General features: G+C 41.7%; 1 protein-coding gene across 4 annotated transcripts; it reads left to right on the top strand.

Moving 5' to 3' along the window:
• Window positions 1-5,329: 5,329 nt before the first annotated feature.
• marchf7 (membrane-associated ring finger (C3HC4) 7) lies at window positions 5,330-22,167 on the top strand. Of its 4 annotated transcripts, none has more exons than XM_061814265.1 (12): window positions 5,330-5,483; window positions 7,718-7,780; window positions 10,705-10,890; window positions 13,567-13,713; window positions 13,889-14,057; window positions 15,423-15,599; window positions 15,683-16,703; window positions 16,809-16,978; window positions 17,794-17,897; window positions 17,984-18,088; window positions 19,703-19,751; window positions 21,466-22,167. In XM_061814265.1, exons 3-12 carry the CDS (start codon window positions 10,714-10,716, stop codon window positions 21,558-21,560), a joined length of 2,214 nt encoding a protein of 737 aa, XP_061670249.1. In that variant the 5' UTR covers window positions 5,330-5,483; window positions 7,718-7,780; window positions 10,705-10,713; the 3' UTR covers window positions 21,561-22,167. The 4 variants fall into 4 exon arrangements, with proteins under 4 accessions (XP_061670249.1, XP_061670250.1, XP_061670247.1 ...); XM_061814266.1 differs by having other exon boundaries at window positions 15,420-15,599; window positions 18,050-18,088; XM_061814263.1 differs by having other exon boundaries at window positions 15,420-15,599.
• Window positions 22,168-22,270: the final 103 nt, after the last annotated feature.

Here is a 22,270-nt window from a genome sequence, read left to right as displayed (position 1 = left end):
ACGCGTTTTGGGAGTGCCAAGATGGCGGCCAACGGGCTTCAACCAATCGACATACCGCTCGATGTGTTTTTTTTTTTTTTTTAATTTAATTTTTTTTTTTTTGGGGGGGGGGGGAGATCAGTGACTACACCCAGAACTGGTCGCTAGTCATATATCGACACCATCACTTATATATTATGAATGCGCTGGACAGTTTAACCCTTTCTGGGCAGGGGTTGCAAATTTGCAACAGGGTTAATATAATCCCAAAATTTTAAATCCAGAGTACAATTTCCTGAAAGTATCAAATTTTTCTCTCTGCAAAATTTTATTTGTTCCAGAGAGGGTTAAAGTTGGAATAGCTTTAAGTACTCAAGATTGTGGAAGGAGGAAATGTAAAAAAAAAAAAAAAGATCATTTATGAATGCAGTCGTGGATCATTAAAACAGCAAAGGTTCTTAATATATGAACTAAAAAAAATATGTATATAAGAGTTCAATTTGGACCATGTGTATCAGTCTTGTTGTTGTTGTTTTTTTTTTACTGAATGTGGAATTATGGGATAAGCAATAATTGTGAGGAGCATTTACACGTTATTCTGCACCGAAATGTTTTAATTAAAGTCGACTAATAAATGACGGTGCGGGCCCGATCCAAGGTTTCCTGCAAAATGAGAAAGCCGTTCGAGTGTGCAAATCAAATGAAGGCTGGCTAATCCGGGATTTACACCGACGACGGGGATCTGCAGTGCTTTTTCAAAACAATTATTCTAATTGATCTAATTAAACTTGTTGAAACGGGATTTAATTGTTCCCCTGACTCAACAAACAACTTCTGGAGCGGAAAGGAGCAGTTTGGTTTTCACCCAGTTGAGCTGACGCTGCTTGGGATGGGGGGGGGGGGGAAGTGAACTGCAGCGCCTCTTAGTGGTTCGAAAAGTATCTGCATCCAAAATGACGTCACCCCTAGATTTTTGCATATAATGACGAAGGCCTTTTGCTCAAGAGTTAGGCCAAGTCATAGTTTCTCTTTTTCTTTTTCTTTTTTAACCACAATGACGACGTGTAATTATACGAACCTCTTACAACATGAAAAGAATCTTAATCGAGCTGATATTACGAAATTACTTTGTACCTTGTATGGGCGTTTGATGCTAAAACTACTTCGGTCCTCATTTCAAAGCAGCGCTTTTGAACAGCAGTGAAACATTTTACTAATGACTATTAGAATCAACACCATAAACGTCATCGACTAAATGGAACGTTCAACAATGACTTGCAATCATTATTCGACAAACAGGTTTAGAAACGCACAACTTTGACTAGAATAACACTGGCCAAACGTGAGTAAAACGGAGGAGCGACTTGAAAGACTTGAATTGTGCTGATTGGCTGTTGTGTCTCACCTGATATAACCGGTTCATGAATTACTGTTGTTATTGGCCAAGGCCGTTCGCCACAATAACAATAAGACGCCTTCTGCTCGTGAGGCCACTGAAACACATTTGGACCGCTGCAACCTGCAAGATCAAATCTCCTTTCACCTGCTCGGTGACTAAGGAAAGTCTGTCGACTGAGATTTCTACTCTCAAGGACCATGGCCTGTCGAAGTGAGCCAGACCTGCGCTCTCTGACGTCTTGCGACGTCTTGAAAGAGCTGCTCGGTCACAGCTCGTGTGGCTCGCCTTTGCAGCAGGAGCGGTGTCGGAACCAGAAACCAGATCGACCGTGTTCAGTCTTGAAAAGGCGACACTCAATGGATTTCCCACCCAACATGAGGCGAGGAAACGTGTGTGGCGTGTCCGCAAGACTCTGATGCGTCCGAGGTATCGGGTAAGTTACTTGCGCGAGGAGAAACTGAATCCGTCGGGTTTGGGCCACGAGGAGTCTGCGTCCTTCATCTTTACAGATGAAGTTCGGTACTCTTCGCGAGCCCTGCAAGCTTTGGGTAAAAACTGGAATTTGAATTTCAGTGTACAAGCAAAATACCCCGAGGACCAAGTTGAAAGCAGGATTAAGAACTTTGTTACCGAAAGAACTTTGAGGAGGGGGGCCGAGTTGGAACCGGCCGAGGCACGGCCGCTCTTCCAGACGCGATCAGAACCACGGTGGAGACCCGCCCACATCGGATTGCAACGACCACGAACCAGCAGCATCCGCTCCTTAGATGCTCTGTGAACTTCTACCGGATGAAGTCAAACATCGGGGCAACTTGGAAGTTCCTGCCTGGTGTCGGGATGAATACAGAAGGGAGATTTTTGAAAGTGTTGAAGAGGAGCCACTTGTCGATTTTGTAATTTTTTAAAAACTATTTTTCAACACTTTCTTAATGGCCAAAGGTTATGTATGTTACGAAAACAAACAAAGAGGAATGTGTCAACTTTTCGTTTCATTACTTGTATACTCTTTATCCTCCTCATCGAAAAGTAGACTTATTGTAAATATTTGTATTTATTATTATTATTATTTTGTCAGTGTTGGCGTTATGTTTACTGTGGCGTGTTCATTTTATTTTTAATATGGCATTATGATTGTGCATGACCTCAACTTGTCTACACTTGTAATTGTGTAGGAGAATATAAGCTTTTTCTCTTGTTTACATAATAAAAGTGCAATTGTTCCAAACAGCTTTGTGAGTACTGCAATATTTTATTTTGTTTTTTGTTAGATTCAAGGAAATGTAACGTGGAGCGCCCCCGTAAATTAGGAGTAAAAATGTGCATTTTATTTTGTTGTCTGAATAGTCACCACGAGGTGTCAGAAAGTGTTCATGCAAATAATTGTACCCTGCGCTTTTATCTCGTGTTGAAAATTTTAGGTATTTAATACATATCAAAATGTGTAAACAGGATACAACCTGTGATATCTAACAATTGTGATGAACTGTGATTCTGAAATATATATCAGTGACTGTGATATACTGTGATCAGGCTGAGATATACGCCTGTGGTACTGAAATATAGAAGACTCCTATACACCTAGATCTAATACTCCAAACACAATCTGCACTATAATGATATATTTTCCACATTCATAATTAGAAAAATTAATTATGAAGGTTAAACTGCAACACCTTTACCGGTGTAGTGACTTCTTTGTGACCACCTGCACGGTTTTGACAACGAGCAGCGTAACAAGAATTAACCATATGACACCAAAAAAGCTAAACCTAACGTATTCCAATGAAATTCGATCTTGTTTCACAATGTACAACTCTACGGATGTCAACTTTCACGGAAAAAATACCACCAATGACGTAAATAAAAACGAGACCGCGCACGGACTCCTTTCACGTGGTAATTCGGCTTCAACTTCCGGTCAGGGGAAAACGTTGCTTTGTGTACTATTTCACGTGAAAGTTGACATCCTTTGATTTCCTTACAATTGGAAATTGTGAAACATAATATTGGAATACTTTAAGTTTAGCTTTTTTTTTTTTTTGGTGTCAATAATATTCTTGTTGTGCTGTTATCAGTCAAAACTGTGCAGGCGGTCGCAAAGAAGTATCTTTTCACCGGTCAGTGTGTTTCAGTTTAACCTTCATGATTATTATAATTATGAACGTGAAAAATATATCATTATAATCTTATGAAGGTCTGTACCTCCTATTACTTATGTATGGCGCAATGTATCTTTTAAACCTTCCTGGGCATGGTGCAAATATTTAGATTATATTCATGTCCCTAGGGATTCCAAACATCCCATGTATATTGATTTATCACATCGTTTTCCATTAAAAAAAAAAGAAAAAAAAATATATATATATATATTGTTTACCATGGATTTTTGCCCTGACCGGAGGTGCGCAGTATATATATATATATATAATATATATATATATATATATATATATATATATATTTATTTTTTTTATTATTATTATTATTATTTTTTCAGTGTTGGCGTTATGTTTACTGTGGCGTGTTCATTTTATTTTTAATATGGCATTATGATTGTGCATGACCTCAACTTGTCTACACTTGTAATTGTGTAGGAGAATATAAGCTTTTTCTCTTGTTTACATAATAAAAGTGCAATTGTTCCAAACAGCTTTGTGAGTACTGCAATATTTTATTTTGTTTTTTGTTAGATTCAAGGAAATGTAACGTGGAGCGCCCCCGTAAATTAGGAGTAAAAATGTGCATTTTATTTTGTTGTCTGAATAGTCACCACGAGGTGTCAGAAAGTGTTCATGCAAATAATTCTACCCTGCGCTTTTATCTCGTGTTGAAAATTTTAGGTATTTAATACATATCAAAATGTGTGAACAGGATACAACCTGTGATATCTAACAATTGTGATGAACTGTGATTCTGAAATATATATCAGTGACTGTGATATACTGTGATCAGGCTGAGATATACGCCTGTGGTACTGAAATATAGAAGACTCCTATACACCTAGATCTAATACTCCAAACACAATCTGCACTATAATGATATATTTTCCACATTCATAATTAGAAAAATTAATTATGAAGGGTAAACTGCAACACCTTTACCGGTGTAGTGACTTCTTTGTGACCACCTGCACGGTTTTGACAACGAGCAGCGTAACAAGAATTAACCATATTGACACCAAAAAAGCTAAACCTAACGTATTCCAATGAAATTCGATCTTGTTTCACAATGTACAACTCTACGGATGTCAACTTTCACGGAAAAAATACCACCAATGACGTAAATAAAAACGAGACCGCGCACGGACTCCTTTCACGTGGTAATTCGGCTTCAACTTCCGGTCAGGGGAAAACGTTGCTTTGTGTACTATTTCACGTGAAAGTTGACATCCTTTGATTTCCTTACAATTGGCTTTTTTTTTTTTTTTTTTTTGGTGTCAATAATATTCTTGTTGTGCTGTTATCAGTCAAAACTGTGCAGGCGGTCGCAAAGAAGTATCTTTTCACCGGTCAGTGTGTTTCAGTTTAACCTTCATGATTATTATAATTATGAACGTGAAAAATATATCATTATAATCTTATGAAGGTCTGTACCTCCTATTACTTATGTATGGCGCAATGTATCTTTTAAACCTTCCTGGGCATGGTGCAAATATTTAGATTATATTCATGTCCCTAGGGATTCCAAACATCCCATGTATATTGATTTATCACATCGTTTTCCATTAAAAAAAAAAGAAAAAAAAATATATATATATATATTGTTTACCATGGATTTTTGCCCTGACCGGAGGTGCGCAGTATATATATATATATATAATATATATATATATATATATATATATATATATATTTTTTTTTTTATTATTATTATTATTATTTTCTGCCATTGCCTAGTACCCAAATCAATGTTTTTGCCCTGGCCGGAAGTTCAATCCGAATTACCAAGTGAAAGGGGCCTCTGCGCCTGTTGTACGTCATCGGCTATAACGAATCCGTAGACGTGCTAGCTATTTAATACTGAGCCACCTGACTTCCTGGATCTGTGCACTCCGAATACGAACGGGGCGAATTCGTCAAGGTGCAGCCGAGCTCGGAAATTCAAGGTGAGGTGTTTCTCATGTCTTTTGCGTCGTGTTTACATCTGTCAATCACAAGTCAGTGGAAAATTGCAGCCGTTATTCGGTTTATTTAGTACACCGAGTGCTCGTGTTAACAATGCTAAGCTAAGCTGTTTAGCAGCTGTCGTGTCCACACAGCTTGACTTTAGCTCCACTTTTCAAGCTAATTCCATTTAAAATGCAAACATCAGCCGTTAAATATGCATTCTTCGTAATGTCATCGGCGCGCTCAACAAGCGTTTCAACTGTAGCGTAACGTTGATAGTTAAAGTTTGTTGTGCGGCCTGTTGGACCGTTCCAAAACCACAAACTATTTATGGAAAATCAATTCTTTATCTGACACTCTTGGTATCTATCGTAATAATCGAATATCAATGTACTAGCCTGCTTTTTGTCTTCACTAGGAATATATTCGAACGCGTTAAGTCCCCCCCCCCCTTCTTTTTACCATGAAATATGAACCGTACGACTTATGATCTAGTGAGTAGAACGACCTTAAATCACAAATCAAGGACAGATAAAGCCGTTTGTAAATTTTTTTTCTTTTTTTTTCTTTGTAGATTCCTGTTATCCATCTCAAGGTTCCACATTTTTCCCTTTGTCGTCAGTGTCATAATTGGGGCAAAATTGAACAAGAGGGGGAAAAAGTATTTACTAGGGGATAAATTTCATCCTTTATTCAACCTGAAAGGGGAACTTGTCACAACGGGAACAATATTCACTCACACTTGTAGTCACCGTTTGGACACAAAAACAAAAAGAAATCCAAAGAACAGTTTTGAGGAGTTACAAGAAATTCAAATCAAGTCCTCTCTCATGTTATCTTAAATTATAGTTCAGCGCACCTACCAGTTTTTAAGCTGTTCCATTTTTGCGTCTCGCTCTATTTTTTATCGTAAAGGGCATCAAAGCATTTAAAGGCACCTCATAGTTGGGTCATGAGAATGTTGCTAATGCAATCACAGTCGTGTAAAAAAAAAAAATACTAAAACAATCATGGTCATGTTTATTAAAAACAAAACTGTTGAAGTTGTGACTAAAGCAAAATGCAGCTGTCCCTTTTGAAATTAACTGAGATTGATGTTAAAAATTTTACGCCAAGTAGTGTTTCTTCATGCTTTTGATGTCTCGCGTGGTAGGTTTGCTATTTAACATCGGGGGCGGTGTTAAGTCTAACTAGTACACATCTCATGCAGTAGTAGCCTTCGGAATTGACCCCTCCATACAGGGCACTTAACCACACCTCCTGAAGTGACTTCACGCCACGTGCGCTCACGATAGACAAACAGTAAAAATGGCCAATACAATACATTCTGAACTGAGACAGATTCCATGCTTCTGATTTCATTCAAATCAACGATATATTATAGATTCTAAATACAATACATTCTTAACTGAGAGAGACGCCATGCTTCTGATTTCATTCAATCATTCACACGTAGCAATGTTATGCTAGCGGAGAACGTCTCATTCATTTATACGAGACGTGTATTAAAAATCAAATTTAGGGCATATCTTCGTGCAAACACAGTCTGGTTAAGCTTCGGCCGCGAGCCAGCAAGAAATCAATACGTTTGTGCAGTCCGATCATCGCTAAATATCGCTCTACAAAGAATAAGTGTGTCAATCGTTCACACGTAGCGGTGTTATGCTAGCGAAGAACTTCGAATTCATTTATACGAGACATGTATTGAAAATTAAATATAGGGCATACCTTCGTGCAAACATGTGTTCCGGTTGATATTAGATGGATTTAGTTGATGATGCGGTCTTCCACAAAGTTTGATCCATCGAAGGCATTTTTCGTACTGGGTCTTCGGTTTTGGAAAGGGTACGAATTGAACTCCACCAACTAGCCTTTCAGCATACATGTCGTCACTATTAGAAAGTCCGTGACTACACCTCTTAACCATATTTTTTGTTAAATGACCCAAATACGCGATAAAACGCTAACAAAACCTATACTGGACCATTCAATGTTGTCTGAGAAAATGGCGGGAGCAAAAACGGGCTTTGGTCTATGCAGATCTCTGGCCTCTGATTGCGCAATATCCACGGAGGAGTCAATTGTTGCGCTTGGTGCAGTGATCACTTCACAAAATGTATGAAATTGTAAATTTTTATAAGCCAAGGTGTTATAGTAGTAAATATGCAGTATTCCATGATCACAGCATGCTATAATAGGCCCCTCCCCTTTGCCCCCCATTCTGATGATTCAGGTTGCATGGTATCAAGTTTAAACTCCACACAGACGACTTGTTTATCGGGGTTGCTGATTGCTGGTAAGTCAACAAACTCTCGAGTATTTCCATTCCTTCTCTGTGCGCTTTTTAACTTCTTCAGATGCGTCTTGAAATAGATTTTGCCTTGTGCCATATTCTTGAATAATTTTGTTTTCATCACACTTGGGAGAAAGCGAGATTAGCATCATAAAACATGTACAATCCAGCTTGTTAAAAATTATTATACCCGAAGGGATTGAAGATAATGTTTGTGCATTAAAAAAAAAAAAAAAAAAAAAGAGAAGAATCCTGAATAAATATTCTTCTATGCTTGGGCTTCCTTGAACGCTATTAATTCATCATTTCAATTTTAGTATGCTGTTGATTCTGCTCAGAGAGCTTCTCTTGATTGGCACTTATTTTTTTTTTTTAGTATCATATTACTGTGACTTGCGTTTGCAGTACCAAAGATAGACTGACAAAGTCCAGGGGACACACCGTCACGTGTGACTCATGAATAACACGCTACTAGCGCCCGGTTGCTGAACAGGAGTGGGGGTGGCTATGATAAGCCTCCCGGAAAATTATACACCACCTTTGACGTGTTCCTTCTTTAAGTCCACGTACTAATACACTTTTTGTCTTAACTAGTTGGACAACTTGGCATCTTGGCAGGAAAAAAAAAAAACAAAACATAAAATACACGTTACCTTTAGAGCCCCACCAATATGGAGGCTGCTATTTTTTTTTTTTTTTTTTTTTTTTCCCCCAATGGTATTTGGGGTAACCCAAAAATCTGATTACACTGTTGGTCAATATTTGAAATAAGAGGATGCACAATACACCACCAATCAGGGTCACACTCTAGTAACAAGTGAGGCAAGAATATTATATATATATATATATGTATTACTGAATGCTATTAATTCTATTTTTAGTACGAATAGTGTGAGGATGTCAATTGATGCAGTATTGCCTGATAGAAACATCCATTTTCTTGGCCGCTTATCCTCGCGAGGGTCGTGAGGAGTGCTGGAGCCAATCCCAGCTGTCATCGGGCATGAGGCGCGAGGTACACCCTGAACTAGTTGGCAGCCAATCGCAGGGCATATGGAGACAAACAGCCGCACTCACAATCACACCTCGGGGCAATTTAAAGTGTCCAATTAATGTTGCATGTTTTGAGGATGTGGGAGGAAACCCACGCAGGCACAGGGAGAACTTGCAAACTCCACACAAGCGGGGCCGGGTTCGAACCCCGGGACCTCAGAACTGTGAGGCCAACGCTTTACCAGCTGCTCCACATAGAAACATGTAGCTAGCTAGATTTTAGCTTGACTGAGATGTCCTACTAGTTACAACTTCCTAACTAGTAGTACTACTACAAATATCATAGATTAGTGGTAAAAGGTTACTAGCACAACGCACTCTGTCCGAAGCATAGTAGCTGGTGGGTTGGAAAGTGCTTCCCGTTAGCTTCGCCTCTGCCTCGCTATGCGTGTTGGTGCAATCGGGTTAGTCATTAAGGACCTCATGGTTTTGATTTTTATTAGTCGATATTGAGTTAGAGCTGCTCTTATAGATTCAGGAAGTAGTAGAAATAGACAAGAGTAAATTTGGAATATTTATTTTTAAAATCAGCCTAGTGTCCAATAGTCTCTCTACAAAGAGCTCCCTCTCCATACAGGCGGGGTAGTTCCAACGCTGATGAGATTACCGGTGTCATCTTTCAAAGTAGTCTTCTTAGCTGTGAATGTTTGGACCGATAGGCATGCGTTTGAGGAGGTGGGGTGGAAGTTTAGACGGCACCAAGAAGTGACCATCTTGTAAAGTCTTCGCAAGATTTAAGTTTGGATGTTAGTTAAAGAGTGGCCTTAATCTAAAGCACGGGTGTCAAACTCATTTTTCTCCCGGGCCACATTGTTGTTCCGGTTCCCCTCAGAGGGCCGTTATGACTGTGGAACAAAAATATTTACCGTAATTACCGGCCTACAAGCTGCGACTTTTTTCCACGTGCTTTCAACCCTGTGGTTTATGCGGCGATACGGCTAATTTGTTCAATTTTTTTCTAACTGCCGCAAGGGGGACACTCAATTGGGAAAAGTAAGAGTGACACCGGTGGAAGATATTTGGGAAGATGAGAGGAAGTGCCTTTTACCGGCCATCTTAGTGCTGCACTAGCATTAGCACTATGCTAGCGTTAGCAATGTGCTCGTGTGTTACTGGTGTGTCTCAGTGATTTTTACCGGTAAGGTTTTTAATGTATTTATTTATTTTACCGGTCCTGTCAGCGCTAGTGTTGGCGTTAAACATGCTAGCTAGTGTTAGCGCAATGCTTTTATCGCCGCGTTAGCATTAAACTCTTTCTGTGTACCGTCTTTCTTTGTAAATATCTCATCTTTCAATGTGGGCACTTGTGGTTATTACACAGCTGCGGCATATGTATGTACCAAATGGTATTTCCTTGACAAATGTACTGGGTGAGGCTTATAACCAGTTGTGGTCTGTAGGCCGGGAATTACAGTAATAGTCATATTTACATCATCACTTTCTGAGCTAATTTTGCAATCAGAAATCAAGGGTATTGTGTTTTTCAGCTATTGACGTTTGGTAACACAAACACGTTTGTAATATCTCAACTTTATCATTTATGATGTATGACCATTTGAAATTTTAGTACAGATTTTTGCAAGAATCATGGAAATTGACAGAATTTTGGCTTTGCAGGCGACGTGGAATCATGTGGCGGGCCAGATCTGGCCCCCGGGCCTTGAGTTTGGCACCCGCGTTCTAAAGAATGACACTAAGATCATTTGTGAATGGAATGAATGTATTTTTTTGGGTGCTTTCCCAGACTGCTTTGTGACGAACTCTTTTGTCAAGCAGAACAGGTTATGACAGTCGGTGCCTCACCTTGGCTCTTTTCATGGTGCCTTTGCTAGTAATTGGCGTGACATCATCGCTCCTGCTCTCGTTTATAACAGGGAGCCGGGATGGACTCAAAGTCTTTCAGATTTCCCTTTTGCCTGTCAACTTCACCATACACCTACACGACCAGAGCGTCCTCGGCGTCACTGGCCTCCAGCGGATTGTCCAGCCGGGAAACTCTGCCTCCTCGCGATCGCTTCCCGAGAGGATCATCCACATACAAAGCAGATATGGATCAAAAGGTGAACTCTTTCGCTCCTTTTTGCTCCCATGGGTGTTTATATTTATATTCACTGCCACCGGGGGCAAAAAAAAATTTTTCAAAGGGTGAACTTGGAAGAAGAGGGTCTTTCCCAACTTGTTTGTGAAATTCATGTTTATAAACCCCTCTGAGAGATCCCTGTGGATGATGGCGTGGGCTCACTTTAGCTTTTCTGATCAACACAGCTTTTATTTATGGTATAAACGGAGTGTATGTCGTCGTTATGAGAGAAGATGCTCGCGGAAGAATAAAATGTTGACTCGAGATAGCGCAGACGGTTGGATTCGTTCACGGCATGTTTCTTAGTTGTACGTAGCCCTTTCTTATTCTGTCACCCAAGCAAAAAATATTTCGGCATTAACCCATCCGTGGGCAGCGTCCCATTTTTGGGACATCATGATTTTCACGCAGTACATCAAAATATTTAAGTGTTTTAATCTGATTCTGGTTTTTGGGACGATCTGATAAGAAAAACAAAGTACCCCCTCTCAGGCAGTGTCTCATTTTTGGACAAGATGAAATATTCGTAAAGCTATTGTATAACTTAACCATAAAAGAAAAAGTGTTATTTCCAAAGGCAAAAAATTGGCATCCTCCCCATGAATGGGTTAAAGTCACTGTTTTTGTCTGACCCTTTTCTTTTCACAAAAAGCTCATTTTATCCACTTTTGACTCAAACGGGCGCATTTGGTGAAAGTAACTTATGTTCTACTGTGCATCACTTAACATAAAAAGTTGGAGTATTCTTTGGTAAACGATTGTTTGACCTAAGACTGTATGAATAGCTGAAATCAAAGTTGATTTAGCAATATGTTTGTCAATAAAACTTGAGGCTTCCAGGAAGAATCTGAGTTTGACGTGGTCTCGATCACTTGCTGGGTGTGGTTACGGTCCCATGATGTCAAAATCTTTGCGTCATGATGAAGAGGAATTTTTTTTTTTTTTTTTTTTTTAAATTAATAAAATGGAACTGAAGCAGTCCAGCTCCATTCTGGAGGGTGCTGATGTCCATTGGAACACTCGCTTGAGTTTTTAAAGCTTTACAATCAAATTCTTCACAAGCTGGCGTTGTCAAACCACATCAGTACTTGCGGTCTTTTGAGATGGGATCAATGTTCTCTGCTCGTGTTGTGAGGGAGTTAAAACTGTGTTGCGATGCATGTACGCCAGTGGGGCAACATCAGGGGTCTTTTTATGGAACGGCTCGGGTTTCTTTGCAGCTAACACGTGTACTTAAATCCAGCTATTGGTCAAGACTCCTCACGAGATGGCGTTTGCTTCGTATGTGTTCCTGTTCTTTGCAGAAGAATCTGAGCTCGTTGTAAAGGCTCAACAAGCCTCGTTTAATCTCATTCAAACTACCTTTTCAAAGAGGCCACGCTTGTAGTCACGGATTTAACAGTATTTTTCTTTTAGTAAACAGATAATGTGATCAAATATAGTAGTTACGATACTTACAACTACGTCAGTTTTGATCAAATGTAGTGCTGCAAATGGTGGAAAAATTCAGGAAAGTGTTTTTTTACGAATCATTTTTAAGATGTAGAATATAAGAAACTTTCAATAGTTGCCAGACAACCTCCATACAATTTCAGGTAACAGAATGACAATGTGGACAAAGCTTACTTTCTTACAGTGTACTGGCCTGGAAGACTATAACCTTTTAATTATTGTTGGCTGGTCTCAGCAGCTTTCACAAGTTTGTGTTACATTTTCCAATCAGATTGGTATTGGCCCAATACTACTTGGTATCCGTTCTACTCGCCCCACCCCTACAGTTTTCCCATTGGGTGTATCAATTACATACACGCACACACTGCTGCTTACGTGATTTTTCCAGATTCTCTGAATTTTTTTGTTTGTTTTGGACAATAGGTAATGAAATGTGTAAATTCCTTGTGAATTTTTTTTTTTTTTTTTTCCCTCTCGTCCCCTCCTGGTGAGAATTGTTGTTCCCTTTCACCCATTCATGGGCAGGGTGGCAATTTTCTTGCCTTATTGAGATGATAAAAGTCTCTCAACAGGCCACAATCAAGGAAATAACCCTTTTTTTTAAATTATTATTATTTTTTTTAAGTAGTGTTGATGGTTGTATGATAACTTGAGGCAGCCATGCTGGGTCAGGAAGGAAAGGGAAATAACTCTGTGCTAACTTTGACCGATGAGTTAATCTCTCCTGATACCAAATTATGTCTTCATATTAAAACATTTCAATATTTGGATATAATGCGTGAAAATCATGATGTCCCAAAAATGGGATGCTGTCCACGAATGGGTTAAACTGTTGAACTATTTGCTGTTGATTTTAACCCTCATAATTGGTTGTGATCAACTCGGGCTTTTGGGTAGGTTTCTTTCAAACCCGCTCATGACCCTTTTCTTGAAAGCGTACAAGACATTCCCAATCGTTTTTTTTGTCCCAGCTTTTTTGGAACATGTTGAGTGTGTCAAGTACAAAATGCAAGAATATTTGCTTAAAACAACAAACAGGAAAATAAGTATGTGTGAACATTGAAATATCTTTTGACGTGTATTCAGTTGAATATAGGTTAAAGGATTTGCAAATCACGGTTTATTTTAGTAAATGCCCAAACGGCTTTCTTAAGCTTCAGTATAACTGTGCCCAGGTTACTAACTGAAATCTTCTACTTTCAAGAGTTCTCACTTTGCGAGCTCGTCGAGAGACTACGGCAGTTCCGACTCGCGGAGCAGCAGATGGAAGCTCCACTCACCTCTCGCATCTTCCAGCCGATCTTACGAGCATCCGAGGGCGGAATCTTCAGTCAGCAGCAGGACTAAACTGGTACTAAACCGTCAACTAACTCTTGTTTTAGAAAACGATATATCTACGTATGCAATAGATGCCAGGATACTTCCAGGTGGCAGGAAATTAGTTAAAAAGCTTTGGCTTCTGCCACCCGGAGGAACTATTGTTTTTATTTTTTTCCCCCACTCCTATTAACGTCCGGTTTTCACAGACTGACTCGGAGGGGAGGTTCGGCCATTCCACTCTGTTGGCCAGCACTGTTGATGGTGACAAAAAGAGAGCCAAATTGACCTACAGCAACAGAGGCCTGTACTCAAAAATGCCCAGTGCCTCTTCTACGGGATCCACCTACTCCAGTAGTGGACTTAATAACGCCAGAGGTACCGAAAACCCACCTTGCAAATATCCCGCACGCATTCTGTCATCCACGTAATTCGGTCATTCGTGCACCTTTTGGGTGTTGACTCACACTGGGTGGAGGAACCCCGATGTGTGGTCATTCCCACTCGTATCTGCTCGAGTGAACATTCTGGCAGAGTATAACAAATGCACACGAGGAAAGTGAAATAAACATTGTAAATTTAAATGCCAATGACTGATATAGATCTTAATATTGTCAGCTACCTTAACATACAGTGAAGAAAATAAGTATTTGAACACCCTACTACATTGCAAGTCCTCCCACTTAGAAATCATGGAGGGGGCTGAAATTGTCATCGTAGAGTGCATGTCAGCTGTGAGAGAGATCATCTAAAAAGAAAAGTCCAGAAATCACAATGTATGTTTTTTTATTATTATTTTTTTTTAAACAATTTAGTGTGACACAGCTCCAAATAAGTATTTGAACACCTATCAGCTAGAATTTTGACCCTCTAAGACCTGTTAGTCCACTTCCACTCCATGTATTATCCTGAATCAGGTGGACCTGTGTGAGGCTGTGAGATTTTGGGGAACAACCGCTTTCCCTCAGTCAGAGCATTGAAGATGGGTCTTGGCTGGATCTTCGAACATGACAATGACCCGAAGCACACGAGCAGGAAAACCCAAGAGTGGCTCAATAAGAAGCATATCAAGGTTCTGGCGTGGCCTAGCCAGTCTCCAGACCTAAACCCAATAGAAAATCTGTGGAGGGAGCTGAAACGCTCTGTTTCTGACCGACAGCCCAGAAACCTGTCTGATCTGTAGAAAAGATCTGTGTGGAGGAGTGGGCCAAAATCCCTCCTGCAGTGTGTGCAAACCTGGTGAACAACTACAGGAAACGTTTGTCCTCTGTAATTGCAAACAAAGGCTACTCTACCAAATATTAACATTTTGTTTTCCCGGGTGTACTACAAATACTTATTTGCAGTTGTATAACACACACACACACACACACAAATTGTTAAAAATCCAAAATTATTTCTGCATTTTTCTTTTTAGATTATCCATCTCACAGTGGGCATGCACCTACGATGAAAATTTTAGACCCCTCCATGATTTCTAAGTGGGAGGACTTGCAATGTAGTAGGGTGTTCAAATACTTATTTTCTCAACTGTATAACAACCTCGGGGCTTAGAAATTAGCATTGATGTTGGGGAAAATACAAACCTTCAAACGCCTACTAGTTTTCCACTCACTGAGCCGCAACACCGACTCAAACTGCATACAACAACAATCTCATGAATGTAGTTCACGTTTTTGGTGTTTGTGTGCGAGGTTGTTGATTTTTGGCCCCATCCACCAACTCTGTGTCCTCTCTCAGCAGGCGTTAAAGAGAAACACAGTGAGCCTTCGGAGCAGTCGTGGAGCTCCAGCCGTTTTCTCTCGCGGTCTTCGCCTTTCTGCTCGAAGCCACTCGCGTCCAGTAGAGATGAAGAGAGGCAGGATGACATTGAGCTGCGAGAAAGAAGGGCACGATTCCAGGAACTGAAGTCTTCGTTGTGTAGGTGCTTTAAGTGAATACTTGGTGGAGTTTCTTTTGATTGTTGACGCAAGTGCGCTCTCTCTCGTCTTTTCGGCTCTCAGACCAGACGAACCGTCTGACGTCCACGTATGCCCAAGGAGCTCGGCCCAAAGATAAAGCCTACTCCTCTTGTTCCTTCACTGATGGGCGAGAGAGCGCCCCGGGTGGTCACGTCGCGTCCACCTCCTTCGCCAGTCGCTCATCTGCGCCACGCGACTACAATAACAGACCCTCGTCACGCTTGTTGACCGCCTCGTCCCGCCGTGCCTCATCTCAGGAACAGCCTTCCCCTCTCAGGCCGGAAGCCCTGCTACCGCCGAAACCCGCCCCCGAAGGCGGCGACGCCCAAGGGCGTACCTCATCCCGGCACCTTTTATCTCGCCTCTTCTCGCCCGGCCCCAGCCCCCAAAACTCCTCCTCCTCCTCCTTTTCCAGCAGCCTGTCTAGCGTCCGCTCGTCGGATGATGACAGTCTTTCTTTGGACAGCGACGAGGGCGCCAGCATGTCGGCGGATGTGGAGCCGGCCTCCCGCAGGTGCCCAGCAAGCACACCTGAATCTAGGCAGCGCAGAGCGGATCCCTCTTTGATTTGGGAGAACGACGATTTTGGACTTGGCCGATCCAGGGCGACGCTGGCCCGAGAGCCTGAAGTAGAGAACAGTGACTTTGGCAGCGGCGGGAACTCCTCCTGGCTTTCGTCCTCACTCCAGAGCCGCTGCTCTCCTCTCCTCTCTCGTCTTCGAAGACACACACGGGAAGAGAGCGCGCGTTCCACTGCCGGCCTTCGCCGTCCTCAACACTTGCTGAGAAGGTGGAATGACCTCGAACTGAGAGCGCCTCAAGAGCAGGATGAGGACGACGAAGAAGAGCAAGGGGCAGTGGGTCTGAATCTGTTCGGCGCGGCGTGCCCTCGCAGGCAAGAGGAAGACAAGCTACCCCAAACGGAGGAAAGTTTAGTGGGGTTGGCGCAGGGCCGCAGAGGCCCGCCACTTCACAACAAGGCCGCTGGGCCGCAGGTTGGTGCTGAGATGGCGCTGGACGGCGCAAGGAGCAAGCAAGAGAAGCTCCGCATTATTAAGGAGAGGTAACTTCCAACATTTACCATGCCGACCCGGCACAAAAACTGCAAGTTAGTTGTTCCATATTAAGTGGCAAGCTGCCTTCCGCTGATGCCCTTCTTCTCCGCCAGACTCCTGCTGGAAGATTCCGACGAGGACGAAGGAGACTTGTGCCGAATCTGCCAGATGGGAGAGGAGTCGACGTCAAACCCCTTGATCCAACCCTGCCGCTGCACTGGAAGTCTGCAGTACGTCCACCAGGACTGCATCAAGAGATGGCTGTGCTCCAAAATTGGCTCCGGTATGTGCGAGGAGTGTTTTTCTTTGGTCTTAAGAAATACAAGATAAGTATTTGAGAACCCCACAAGTTAGAAAAGTGAAGTAATAATTTATCATACAACCGCTTGCGTGTTGACTTTGTGACACAGTGGCGGGGCTCGAGAAACCTGGTGCTTGCCGGACTGGCCCCATCGCTACTCTAGTGCGTTTTTTTTTTTTTTTTCTTTTTCCCCCAGCCATATTTGCCATTAAAGTATTTCGACGTGGCTCCTACTCCGCCTGCTCGGAAGTCGTTAGGCTGGCGCGGTCGCATTTTTCGGAGTTAAAAAAAAAAAAAACTTGGATTTCCCCTCCTGAATTATGAAGGTTCACTGCACCAGTCACTGATTTGACATACGCACCATCACACTCGTAAATCTGCACAGTCGAGCGCGAAAAATGACTCTTATGAATTTGTTACGAGTAGAAATAGATAAATATTGAAATACTTCGCTTATTTTGTGTAGGCTTGACCAATGTTCCCTGATCCAGTGCTGTGAACCACAGCCTGACATTTTTAAAAAATGTTTTAAAACAGAAGCACACAGCCAAGCTGCTGCTCAGTCTACTTCCTAGTTTACTTGACACCGCCCCCCTCCGCTCTTAAAGGGGTACACTCATAATTACAAACGGAACACACACACACCTGCAACTTTATACCCGCGGGCACGACTGACCACACTCGTACATTTTTCAAATGCAAGTGACTGCTGTACTGTTACCTCTTTTATTTTTGGACAAATATCTGTACTTGTATTTAAGTATAATGCGAGTAACTTTGGTGCGTCTGTGTTTTAGCTACCAACCTGGCAGCCATCACGAATTGTGAACTGTGCAAGGAGAAGTTGCGCTTGAACATCGCCAACTTCGACATCCAGCAGCTGTACAGAACACACGCGCAGGTCAGGAATGTTCGCTCTTTTGGTAGACATATTTTTTTGTGTACGTTAGCTTACAGCGCGCTGAGACATTTCGTCTCGCTCCACAGTCAGAATATGACAACTTCATCAGCAGTGGTCTCTATCTGGTGGTCCTGTTGCATTTTTTTGAACAGAGGTTCTCGGATGTCCTGGGAGCAGTCGACGCGGCCGGGGTGAGTACACGCACACTCCAGGGAGGGGGAGGCAAGTAAAACGTGCACAAATTTGAATCATTATCATTCAGTGTTTGTTTATGATTCTTTTGCACCGCTTTCTATATGCTTGCAAAAGTTCCAGTAAATTTCCATGGGTAGTGAATTTTGGTGTTGATTAGTTACTTGTGGTTTTCCGCTCTGTCCCCGTTTAAAGCGAACACTTTGTTTATCGAGACGCGTTCCAGACCTTGACAAGTGGGGGTCTGGACTATAGAGATCATTTAATGACATTTTCTGTGCTGTGTGGCCTATTTATATTGTACAATAATTGTACAGTGCTTCCACCCCCCTGCTTCATTTCGTTTTTTTTTTTTTGTTTGTTTGTTTTTGGGGGGGGGGGATACTAGAAAGGATTAATGGCATTTCCATTCATTTCATTGGGAAAGGACAATTTGAGATGTCTTAAGTTATGAAGTAAAGTCATATAGTGCTTTAAAGTTACTTATTAAAATAATTTTTAAAACATAAATTATTCAAGCACACGTTTTCAAATCATCCTTGGGATTTTCCAAAATAAGAGGCAGTTTTTTTTTTTTTTTTTTTTAAAGCAGTTGAATACTAAAATCTGCTAGTTTAATGGTAATAGAAGGTGAAATGCCATAGATGGGTTAATGGGAGTCAACATAGTTGTTACATTAATTGTAATCCTTGAAACAGCTGTCACTTTGAGACACATGGAGCAGCAACACAAAAACAGTGTACACGGCCGTGTATTTGTTCTGCTCTTGACATATTGGTGTGTAGTAGGAGTCCTTCGTGGCCTCTCGCTGTTAATTACCCTAATATCCGGCCTACAGGCCGCAGTGGATTATAAGCCTCACCCGGTACATTTGTAAAGGAAATGCCATTTGGTAAAAGTCGCAAGTGCCCACATTGAAACACGAGATGTTTACAAAGAAAGGCGGTACACAGAGTTTTCAAAGTTTTAATACCTTTAGCTTAGCTCAACGTACCAAGAACAGGGCTGGTTGGTTTTAAAAAAAAAAAAAAAAAACATACTGGTAAAGGGGGGGGGGAGACAGTAGCAACACGGTACCACAGCACTAACAGCCAGTAAAAAAAAAAAAAAAAAACTAAATCACTGAAACACTACGCTAACAGGTCCAGTTTAAAAAAAAAAAAAAAAAAAAAAAACATACCGCTAAAAATCACTGAGATGCGGCAGCAACATGCTAGCACAGCGCTTACAGGGCCGAGAGAAAGCTAATACTAGCGCAGCACTAACAGGGCCGGTAAAAGTCACTCCCTTGGCACATATATTCCACCAGTCTCACGTTTACCTTTTCTGCTCAAGTCCCCCCCGCCCCCTGCTGCCGTTAGAGAAAAAAAAAAAAAACGCACAAATTATCCGCATCACCTCATAAGCCGCAGGGTCGAAGGTGTGAGGAAAAAAGTTGCGACTAACTGGCTGGAAATTACGGTAAATCACGATGGCAAAAGTAACTGTGATTATACCATTCGGTTCACTGTACTGTAGGGTTTTTTTTTTTTTTTTTTTTTGTGATGAGCGAACACATGTAAGTATTGTAGTTAGCTTTGAAAAGATCTAATTTGTTCCCTCTTCCCATGCAGTTATTTAACCTGGTGAGAATTCTTCCAGAACATGTGGACACCCAAGAAAGTACGTCACTCACTCGTGTGTTACAAACACGGAAAAGCACTTTGAGCATGAATCCGTAATCTTGACATCCAGCGCAACGTCCGTGTACTAGTGCACGCTTGCTTCTGGTACTCGGGAGGATGTTCTCCTGTGTGCTGAAATCTGAACAGGCGCACAGGTTGGTGGCTGGCGCAACCGTTGAAAGTGGTCTGTCAAATTTGGTCGCACGCGCAATCTGCCGTCCGTCGACTTGAAGGCCCTTTCTTCCTCCGCCACTTGTATTTTAGAGGCAGCCGCAGTATTATATAATCAAAAAATGTGCGATACGCCAGGCAGGGCACGTTGCCAGCAACGTTTGATTTTGTTTTCACATTTTGGAGGCTGATTCATTTCCAACGTTGGCGCCAAAGGACCTCACGTCACAGGAAAATCCACATTGTGGGAATGATGTCATCTCGCACGAGGCTGTGGCGGAAGTAAATGCACGTGTCACAAGGCGAGAACATAATAAGGCAAAAGTTTCTTGAGGACGAAGTGTCGTACACGGACGTTGAGCTGGAGATCATCTAAATACACGAAAGCCATTTGTACATTTTTGTTTTTGCATTACGGGTACCCGATACCGTTTTAAAACAGGCTCACTAACGCCGTGCCCGCAAGGATCGCTTTAAGGTGCCGTGTTGTCAAAATATTTGTGCTTTGAAATTTTGAATCTGATTTGCTTGCATTGACATTGTTAGAATAATATTGTATTTATACATTGGGAAAGTATAAATATACATTTATTATACAAGTATAAAAGTTTGGTGCAAACGGGTCACGTAGCCCTTCGTGTGATCTGTGCGAAGGAATGGACCTTTCCGACTGGCGATCTTAAGCTCCGCCCACCTTCGCGACAGTTGCCACGTCCCACAAGCTTCCAAAATGGCGACTGAACAGAACAGGTTTGAAGGCGATTCTCTATCGCGTATTCCAGATAATATTGCGGTATGTTTTTTTTGCCAAATGGTAAGACTTGTCCAAGAGAGGTCTCAACTATTTCACGCGAGGATACGGACACGGAATTAAGATTTTGGACGGAGAAGGACGCAATGTCAGAGTTACAGCGAAACGTTGGCGATGGACGCAAAAAAAAAAAAAAAAAAAAAATTTGGCGCCTCACAAAGTTCATATTGAAATCCAACAGGATAAAATTGTGGAATCGTACTGCGCATGTGAAGCAGGGTGGGTTCCTTTTTACTTGGAAAGATCACGACTAATATCATTGTAGTCTTTATGTGAGTTATGTTTGATTTTCTACACTTAATGATGAACTCAGTCAGCACCAGAGTCGTCGTCGCCTTTTCCTTTCGTTTAGGCGTCACCGCAGCGTGTCATCTAACTTAGCCGGATATCTTTCATCAGAATCTCAGAACCATTTCCTTCATAACATGAACTTTTCCAAGCGCACGCTACTGACAACCAGCATTGCTTGTGGGACAATGTGGCAAGCCAGGGGTTAAGAAAATGCGGCTATCTGATTGGTTATTATTGTACGAGTGATTGACAGGACCCCCCCCCCGCATTAAAATCAGGCCGCCCGGTCTGCCCGGTTTAGAGACATCCTCGGACTACTTTCCCCATCTCCTCATTAGTCCTTCTACTAGTGACGACAAAGCTCATACGAGTACCTCAGATTGGTTATTGAATACACGCTGAAAAGACTTTTTGTGCCATCGCTTTCTTCTCGCCGCAGATCCCACCGAAGAAAGTGACGGCGAGGAGGAAGACGGCAGACCGTCGATCGAGTTCTCCGACCTGGACGACGATCTTGACGAGGAGGAATACTGACCGTCGTCACGTAACGAGAGCTTTATGAGCATTTCATTCCATATCCTTGATTATCGTCGCTGGCCGGCGCTATTGTGCAGTAGTGGGGGCGAACTTGACCAGCAGGGTAGCGGACGGAATCGTCTTACTGGTGAGGACAAAGGTCGGAACAGTATTACAATAAGGACCCAAAGATGAATATCAAGGTTATGGAATAAATGCGTGATGCACATTTTGGCTTTGATCACGCGCTCTGGGAACATTTGACTTGACTTTTTGATTTACACACAAGTGCAAACTTGGAACTAAATTGTCGTGAAAGATGTTGCTTAGCAACATGCATTTAGGTTTGGACGTGATTTGCGCTTTATTCAGAATAATTCAGTATAAATGCAACCACAAGTGCTTTTGTTGAAGTGGTTTAATGGAGTGGAAGAGAGGAAAGAAAAAAAAAAAAGTAAATGATTTGTCAATTCTTTTTATTTAATTTTTTTTTTCCCCCATTTTTGGTCCGCTCTTCCTTTTTTGATTGCATGGGTGTCTCGCTCATTGTCTTCATTTCAGTGTTCAAATGTTAAAGGCTAAACTGTTTGTGTTGCATTATAGAAATAAATGATTTTAAAAGAGACCTTTTTAGTTCTCAGTCTTCTGAATATACCAAACAGCGACTGATAATTATGAACAACTTTTTGATGTATGAAATGGCTATTTGGAAGTAGCGACCTTTCTGT

Source organism: Syngnathoides biaculeatus, chromosome 3 (genome assembly GCF_019802595.1).
Source record: "Syngnathoides biaculeatus isolate LvHL_M chromosome 3, ASM1980259v1, whole genome shotgun sequence".
NCBI lineage: Eukaryota > Metazoa > Chordata > Actinopteri > Syngnathiformes > Syngnathidae > Syngnathoides > Syngnathoides biaculeatus.
This window is presented reverse-complemented; position numbering and strand designations above follow the sequence as displayed.

Bases quoted from the DNA above. Each gene is read 5' to 3' on its own strand.
- marchf7 (XM_061814263.1), top strand. From the start codon at position 10,714: ATGGACTCAAAGTCTTTCAGATTTCCCTTTTGCCTGTCAACTTCACCA. The intron at 10,891-13,566 runs GTGAACTCTTTC...TCTACTTTCAAG, and splicing joins AAGCAGATATGGATCAAAAG to AGTTCTCACTTTGCGAGCTC. The intron at 13,714-13,888 runs GTACTAAACCGT...CGGTTTTCACAG, and splicing joins TCAGCAGCAGGACTAAACTG to ACTGACTCGGAGGGGAGGTT.